This window comes from Pterocles gutturalis, unplaced genomic scaffold (assembly GCF_000699245.1).
Source record: "Pterocles gutturalis isolate BGI_N339 unplaced genomic scaffold, ASM69924v1 scaffold726, whole genome shotgun sequence".
NCBI classification, from domain to species: domain Eukaryota; kingdom Metazoa; phylum Chordata; class Aves; order Pterocliformes; family Pteroclidae; genus Pterocles; species Pterocles gutturalis.
The window spans coordinates 23,825-33,079 of record NW_010097408.1 but is presented as its reverse complement, the minus strand read 5'-3'; the positions used below and the strand labels follow the sequence as shown (position 1 = coordinate 33,079).

The following is a 9,255-nucleotide window of genomic DNA, read 5'->3' as shown; positions in this document are numbered from 1 at the left end:
TCTTTTTTGTGTGTGTGTGTCTTAGAAATCACTCCAAGCCTACAAACACCCTGGTTTCATCCTGAGGCTAATCCTTGAGAAAGATAATATTAAATTTGAACCTGACTTTAGTGACTATGAGGATATATTACTGAATGTTTATACTGTTATGATTCAAGCTGTCAGCGATATACCAAGAGTTGAGACTAAATTATTTTCCGAGTGGGTAAGAAATTGCAATCCTCATGGGTTTTGTTTTATCATTATATTATTGCTACATTTAGTTCTAGGTATTTTAATGAATAGGCCTGTTGTCAGAACTCACAGAGTAGTATTATAATACTCTTTCAGGATATTTGGAACATTTTGAAGTCATCTGAATTTTACTAATAAGCAGCCCAATCATTGTTCTCTTAAGCAAATAAAAAGCCAAGGATCAATTAGTTTCTTCTATGAGTTATTTTCTACAGCAGCTATTACAAATGTGCTACAAGCACATTTAATTGATGCATTTAAATTTAAATTTTAAACACATTTCTGCAGTATTTGGTAAAAAGCCTTCTATTTTGATACTGGAAATGGTACTGTCTTTTAAAATATAGTATCTTTTGAGTGGTCTATACATTAAAAATTAATCTGAACCATGATTTTTAAGCACTTTATGGTTTAGTTGTTTTATGCATTGAACCAGAATAAAATGTTAGGTCAAACAGGAAACAATCCAGGTTAAGTAAAAAATATTTTGTGAAATAATTTAAAATAAAAAAGGTACCTATTTGGTTAAGAATTGCATGTTACTTTCAGTGAAGCAGTCCTAGTTTTTAATATGGAAAAAGTGATAGTCGTGCCTCTTGATAATTTCACAGAGAGCCGTGGGAGGTGAACATCTTTTTTCCCTGAATGAATATCATTTGTATATTGTTGCCCTTTCTGTTTAGCACCAACTTGCATTTTAAATAAAGATACCAACCCTCAACATCTTTGTTAATATGCTTGAACACATGACCAAGCAGAAACTTGAGTAATATGCTATGCCTTATAAAAGCACTAATCAATAACCTGTGAAAAGACAAAAGAAACATCTCAAACATGTAGCATGTCTAAATTGCTTGAACACATGACCAAGCAGAAACTTGAGTAATATGCTATGCCTTATAAAAGCACTAATCAATAAAAGAAACATCTCAAACATGTAGCTTGTCTAAATGCACAAGAGCAAGGCTTTTAGACCTTCTGGGGAAGGTCTAAACACAGGAAAGTGTTTTGCATATTACTAATGTTACAGATTCACCAGTTGATAGCAAAATTGAAATTGTGTCTGTGTTTAGGAAAAATAAAATCCATGCAGATTAAATTTAAAATTTTTATAGGATTGTTTCGCGTGGATTATTATGTGAACTTCTGAGTTTCTGAATGAAGCAGCTCTGACTTCTTACTTGTTGGAAGTAAACATCCATAAGCTAGGATTAAAAAAAAATTGGGAGTAGAATGTAAATAGCTGTATATACAAAATTTGGTTTGTAATGAGAATTTAGAAAGATTTAAAAGTAACTTTTATTTGAGTTTTCTATCCTGTTTATCTTCCATGACGTAACTGAGCTACAGACATAACTGTAATTTGAAAATGTGTTTGGTTTTTTGTGTGGTTTTTTCAAAGCCAAAAGGTGAGTCTTCATCAACTGTCTTGAAGCCTGTTATCCTAGATGAGATCTTGGATGAACATAAGAAAAGGATCAGAGAAAAAATTATCAAAGAAAGTGCTGCACCTGTGAAACATCTCAAGCTGTATGATAAGTACAGCTTCCTGGTAAACAAACAAGCTGAACAAGATATTGATCAGTTCCTGACAGAGGAACATACGTTTGAAGAAATGAAAATGGAAATTATAAAGTACCAGGAACTTTCTAAGGAAATAAAGTACACTTCTAGGAAGGTAAGTTATAATAATATTCATAAAGAGATAATTGTTATAATTTTAATGTTGATTTTGCGCTAAGAATGTTGTCAGTCAAAGGTGATAATTATCTGTGACATAAAGTGGAATAAAATTTATGTTTTCAGAAAAAGAGTTTTTCAAGAGTTAGTTGGTCTATTGGCCATTCTTAAGTGAGACTTAAGTTATTTTTGCTAGAAATTGTTTTGGGACTTCATGAGGGCTTCTGTGTGTAGAAGTCAAGCTGACTTGGCCATGGGTCAAAAAAAGCATTGGATTCAGAGAATCACTGAGAGGCAGAGTCCCTTTTTAATCGTAAGGAATGTCACTTGTCTCTAACAGTAGAGCAAGTTTACCATGTTTCAGATGTATCTCAAACTCTAATTTAACCAAACAACAACCACTGCTACGGACAGTAGATGACCTTCCTTTATGAGGAAGTAGATTATTTGTCAAGGTAAAAAGCAATAGAAGTAAGATTTATATGAAGTTTTATGTGCAGATGTGGAAGAACAGTTATTCACAACTATAGCTTTTTTCTTTCCCTCTTCACATAAAAGTTTTAAGAACATTTTATGATTTGACTAAATTCCTAGGTGAGATCCCTGACATTCTCCTTAAGACAGTGAGACAAAATAGGTAAAAGCTGTTCAATGTTCTGACAACTGTTATATTTGTATTACAGTGTCTCCGGCTAGGAATGTTTGAATTACATTGTGATGAATTAATAAGTGCTTTGGCAAAGCGAGCAGATAATATTTGTGAAAAAGTTATTTCGAAAATGTTAAAAGATCTTCAAGACATAAATATGAGGTAATGCTTAAACTGAGAATGCGTATTGAAATGCGCCTGATTTTTTTTTTCCAATGTTGAATTTTTTTAATCCTTAAAGGATATGTTAATCTCATTTTTGCTGTTATAAATTTATGTGATTTGTCCAAGGATAATTAAAACAAAGCACACATGCCAAACTGGTTATTTGATGTATTTTTCAGACTCTGTGATGAGTTTGAGAGAATATCAGAAAAAGCCCATACTGCTCCGTCTAATACAGAGGAACTAGTGGAATTAAAGGTACTTATTTTTTTATGAGTCCAAGCATGAAGTAGCTATCAATGCTATCGCTCTGGCCTTAAGCAGTAGCATATGCAAGTTACCACCTTTACAGGTATGATTCTAGCCTTGTTAAAGTCACTGGTGCTATATCTGTATTACAGAATAGAAAAGGACAGGTCGTCTTTGGCTCTGAGACTAAATCTCATAGCCTGGCTCTTACATATACAGCTAAACTCTTTGTCCCAGCAAAATATCATGGTTGCCAGACATTGCCAGATTGCCTCTTTGGAACAATCCTTTGTCTCTGCTGTGGCTTGCCCTATATAGTGGCATTACTGTCAAGAATGTTGGTTGGTATGGACCAAAAGCCTGTAGGGCAGCTGTCTCCAAAGTGGGAGGCGAGCAGTCCAGGGGGCACACAAGATGATCCATTGGAGTGTATGAAGGAAATACTAAACTTCTATTTATTTTTTTATCTTAAAAAAGTGAGAAAGAAATTAAGCTTTACTAATATTTAATATACAGATTGACACTGATGCTCAGTCTGTATGTCAGAGGGTCCTGTGTCATGTACGTATGTGAGGTGTCCTGAGGAGATTTATCTTAAAAAAGTGAGAAAGAAATTAAGCTTTACTAATATTTAATATACAGATTGACACTGATGCCTCAGTCTGTATGTCCTGTGTCATGTACGTATGTGAGGTGTTCTGAGGAGAGTGGGTGTTCCACAATGCAGAGGAATTCACAGAGGCACCTTCACTTGTCACTTGCTTTCAGCATGTTACTATGTATTGTGGTTTGTGTGCCCAGTTCAGTAGATTTACAGATTATGTTATCTAACTAAAACCTCACAAAATGGGCAAGTGACTCAAAAAGATTCCTTCAAAGAAACTGCAGATTAAAGATGATACTAATAAAGTGAGCACAAGTGACCAAGAAGAAAATAGCAGAGCTGATGCTTCTAATATGAGCTCTTGGTCATCCACGTTACGAGGTAACAATAGTGATGGTCTAATCAGGTTTGACAAGTTGTCCAAAAAACCTAAAAATTATCAGGAAGACTTAGAAATTTCTATCTGCTATTGTTAAATGACGAACCTTGCCTGAAATGTCTGTTGTGCCTGAGATATTAGTTAATGATAGTAGGGAACCATGACACTTAAGACATGTGAAAACCAACCGTCCGTGATTTGAATGAAGAGAAACTCTACAGTTTTTTTCAGTGAAGTTTCAAGTCATGTGATACTGTGGTGGGTACTCTACAAAATGTAATGGTCCATGCTTAGAAGACTCAGAAGCTCCTTCTTATTTAATAGTGTAAGAGAAAAAGCCACTACCATTGGGGAAACACTTGTTCTTCCTGCTATGATAAAAATGTCTGAAATAATACATGAAAAACAATATAGTGACAAACTAAAATGCATTTCTTTGTTAGCAAATGCTGTTTGCAAGGTGCATGGAAAACATTGCTGAAGAGTTGTAGAAACAAGTATTAGAACAAATTATGCAGTGTGGTAGATTGGCTATACAGCTGGATGAAAGTATAGATGTTTAACATATCTCAGTTTACCATATTGGCTAGATTCTGTTTCAGTTATGAAATACATGAAGAGCTACCTTATTCTGAGCCACTAAAGGAAAGATGTATTGGAGACAATATATTCTCATCAGCAAATTGCTTCTTTAATAAAAACAGTGCTTTATGGAAAAACTGTTCAAGTGTAGCTACCAATGGAGTGGCTTCTTTGACCAGAAGGAAAAAAAGGATTCTGGGCTAAGGTTCAGAGGTAACACCACACATGAAATTCATTCACTGCATCATTCATAAACTTGGCAGAGACGTTGGAGCCAGAAGTGCATGAAGTTCTGCAGGACATCATCAATGTGGTTAGTTTTATAAAACAAGATCTTTAAACAAAGATCTTTAATCTTAATTCTCCATAATAATTTGTATTGAGATGGGGTGTTACTATGAAAATCTTTTGTACTGTGCAGAGGTTTGCTGGTTATCTTGTGGCAAATTCCTTATTTAAAGGAGTTGTTGAACTTTAAGATTGGTCATGCATTTTTATTTTACAAAAATACAAGTGTTCCTAATTTTGCTGAACCTTATCTGTGATGACAAGTGGCTGTCAGTAGTATGCTACCTAGCAGATATTTTTGGTAAAATAAGGGCACTTAATCTGTCCTTCAAGGTAAAGGTGACATCTTTAAGAATGAGTTAACTACTTTTCAGAAGAAAATCTTGATATGGGAAGAGCATATGAAAATGGATGTTTGGAAATGTTTCTATTGTTCAGTGATTTTGCTACTGAAAACTCTGTGCTCCCCCCCCCCAAAAAAAACAAACAAAAAAAACCCCCTCTTGTATGTACACAAAAAAAATAAACAAACAAAAAAACCCCCCTCTTGTATGTACAATTTAAAAACTTGGAAATAGAGTTTTCTAACCTGTTTAAAAATCTTACAAAATATTTCAGTGGGTTTTGAACACATTTGTTAAAAATGCAAAATGTTAATTTGCAAGAAAAAATGAGTGACATGAGGGAAGATGGAAATTTACTAGATGATTTTCAACAAAAACCTTTGCATGATTGGTGGATGGGATCATTATTTATGAAGAGCAGACAATGATGCAGTTCTTCAATTTGAATCTATGCATCTTTGAGGGCTTTTTTTTTTTTTTTTAAGCGGTGCCAGCCATTAAAACGAAGTATTGAAGTAAACTGAACTTAGAACCAGACCTTTGAATCTCTGAATCTCAAAGTATTAGACCAAGATTAATGAAGCATATTCAATCACACGTAACAATAGTATTAGTGAAAGCAAAAAGGTTTCTGTAAAATTTTTAGACAAAAATTATTTAAAATATTTTTTATTTCATCTTTAATCACTTTTCAACTTATGTGCATATTTTATTGTGTACATAATATTTTAGTACAGTAGTATGCTTGTATAATCTAGAAAAAAATATTGATATATTGGGGGTGCATGCTCAAAAATTTCTTACTGATAAGGATGTGTGATCAAGAAAGTTGGAGACCACTGCTGTAGGGTAGCATGCTAGCAAGCAATGTGTCTGTCTGAAATGCTGGTTGAACCTGTTAGTAATATAGGTATTCAGTTAGTAATATAGGTATTACCTGGAGGTTTTGTTACTGATTTTCATGAAGCAAAGTGTTTGCATGTAATCACTTGGAATAAGCACATAGTTTTATTTCTGTCCCTATCTAGCTAGTGTAAGCAGATAACAAGTAATTTCTGTAGTGTCGGCAACATGCCAGTAGAATTAAATTTAGACTGTGTTCTTCAGGCTTCTGAACAGATAGGGTAATTAAACAGTGAATATCCATTGGTTCTTGTGAATTAAATTCAAGTAATCGAATTAGATGTGGAAGACTCAATATCAATTCCCAATATCCTAAACTAGTCAAAGAGTTGAAACCTGAAATGTAATACATGTTTAATTCTCCCCAAGAAAACTTTAAAAAACACTCATTGGCAAGTTGTATGAAGTAATTCTGCCTTTATATCTTTTGTTGAATGGTCATTTCAAATTTAGTGGATATAGGGTTTTCAGTTCAGTAACTGTAAAATCCCATCTCCTCACTTACAAATACCACTTCTGTAATCAAAACCCCGCTGTTTCTTTGATGAATTCAGGCTCCAGTTCAGCAAAGCACTTATATTCACACTTGAAATGTAATGTGTCTTGGGCTCTTGATGTTCAGCAAAGTTCTAATGTATGTGCTCAATATTAAATGTGAGGAGTATAGATGTGTGCTTAAAATAAATTGGATGCCTGAGTGGTTGGCTGAATTTGGATCTGAGTGATTTGAACTTTTGTTACAGTTAAGTTTAACATAAGATGTAAGTGGAGTGATTTTTTCAAGTAAAAAATCAAAATGTCCAGAAGTTGAACAATGTGCTGAGAATGCAGTGCCTTTAAAATGCGTTCATGTTATGCTATAATTTTGTGTTGGAGAATAAACACATTGTTATCATGTGTAGCGTGTAATATTATGAAAGCATCAAACTCCTTCTAATAGTTCTTCCATCTCATTGCTGAAAAGCTGTATCAGTCTTTGTTTAGGCTATTTTTTAATAGCCAAATGTTCTCTAGATCTAGAGCAATAAATATATTCTGAAGCATAGAAACTGCTGTTAAGAGCAGAAGCATAGATTTACTGGACAATTTATCCCCACCTAAAAATGTTTCCAGTGATAACATGTTGTGTCATAGAATCATAGAATCCTGTATCTTCAACTGATGGATGTCAAGTAATATTTACATGTACTGGTGTTCTATTGATCTATTGAACTGGCCAACATTTTTACTAATATAGATTTTTTTCTTGTTAAGAAGCTTTCAGAGTGCTTCATTATGGATTATTGTTTAAACTGGGCTTTGTTGCTGTTCTGTGTGAGTACCATACTGAATGCTATGTGTATCAACGCAGTTTACTGCCAGCTCTTGAGATCTGAAAGAACAGCATAATTTTTATTTTAATCACAATGAGCAGGACAGCGGCTGTCTACATAGCTTATATTCTTACTGCTAGGGGAAACCTAATCTTACATTGGGCCATCCAGTGCTTCCCTTTCTGAAGCATGTTCTTTTGTAGTTATTTTACTGATTTTTCCTTGGTTGTACCATGCTTTAGTTCCCAAACCTGCAAGACTTAAAACACTTAAGCTGTCTGGATTGGTTTCCATTATTCCAAACCTTTGTGCATACAGCTTCATGCATTCTTTTGACTTCTATTCAATAAAATAGGTAATAAGGCAGTTGTATTAACAAGTTGTCTGCTCTGAAAATGGATAATACCATGCCATTCCAAACACCTTTTCAGATTATGTATTTCTAATTTTATGTCATTTTCCTTGTAAAAAATAAGTTTTTGAAGTATTAACTACATCAGTCATTATTTTGGTGTTACATTACATAAAAATATCTTCCCTTTTAATTTCTATTCCCCAGGCCTCTATGCAGAAAGTGGAAACGTGTGACATGCTTGAATTGGAGCAGAAATTAGCCTATTCTTTAAATTGTGTTGCTTTCCTGGTAGAATGTGTCAACTTTTCACCAGCAGACATTCGACTGAACAGTAATGTTTTTCAATGGCATGCACGAATGCCAGGTATTTTTGAAGAGCACAGAAAGATAATTCAAGAAAGAACAGAGCAATTACAAGATAGTCTTAAGGTTTGTAATGGCAATATTTTAAAAATCCTTGAGCTACTAATTTTTAATTACATACAGGACATGAAATAATGGATGGAATAACCTTTTATTTTCCCCAATATTTTTAAAAGAAGTTTGAAGTACATTTTTTTTATATTATTCTTGCTATTATCTAATTTTTTCCTGCTTTCCTCTCATTTGCTTTTCACATATCCATGAGTCCTACAAGACAAGCGACATCTCACATTTTGCACTCTGAAAGCTCTTTGATTACAGAACGTCCAATGATGTTGATGAAAGTTGTCTGTATGTGAAATAGTAGAATTCAGATAGATCCTTTAAGGACATGTACATGGCTTGATTTATGCACATAAGCAGTCCCTCTGGAGTCAGTGGCAGGATATGAAATTTCTATGTTAGCTCAAAAAAAATCTGCATTTATTTGTAAGTGTGATTTTGCTGTTAGGATAATGTCGACAAAGGTAATTTTATGACATAAGTGTGCATCTTGATTCAGGTTCGTTTTATTTTTATTATTTAATCTCTTATACTTTACATGTATTTTATCTCTGTTAGAAATTTACTAGGCTTTTACAGTGCAATTTGTTATATTATCTAAGCGATGGGGTCTGTACAAGGATTGCTAATTACTAGGCTGCTGATCTGTTACAGTTACTGCCTGTATAGCTGTCTGCTTTGATTTTCTTGTGCTCTTTAGTCTCATCATCATTTTGTCTTAGATCATGCATATTTTGAGATAGTGAGCTTCTATATTTATGCAGTATGTTTAAAGAAGTAGCTGGTAAGTGTTACTGTGTTATAAGTAGATGTGCAGCATAGACTCTGTTATCTTGAAACGTGTTATTGCTTTAGATAGTTTGATGCTTGGTTTCAGACATTGACCACTACTGGTACTCAATGTGAAATATGTGTTGTGGAGTTGTATATACAAGGAAAAACCTGTCCTTGAACTGTGTGGCTTTAAGACCAGAGACAGTTCTGTCTTGTGAAACTGTTTAGCTTTGTCTGTCATCTGATTAATCCTGTTATTCTATTTTAATTTGAGATATACTAGTCATTTCAATTTAGCTTTCTATTATTA

General features: G+C 33.8%; 1 protein-coding gene across 1 annotated transcript in view; it reads left to right on the top strand.

Annotated features, from left to right (window-relative positions):
- Window positions 1-1,636: 1,636 nt before the first annotated feature.
- The window catches only part of LOC104462581 (dynein heavy chain 7, axonemal-like), a gene marked incomplete at both ends in the record, with an annotated part of 29,552 nt that continues 21,933 nt past the window's right edge, over window positions 1,637-9,255 (top strand). Inside the window, 4 exons of the mRNA XM_010074945.1 lie at window positions 1,637-1,912; window positions 2,598-2,725; window positions 2,908-2,986; window positions 7,950-8,174. Of these exons, the coding sequence (XP_010073247.1) occupies window positions 1,637-1,912; window positions 2,598-2,725; window positions 2,908-2,986; window positions 7,950-8,174 (708 nt within the window). The remainder of the gene's footprint in view (window positions 1,913-2,597; window positions 2,726-2,907; window positions 2,987-7,949; window positions 8,175-9,255) is intronic.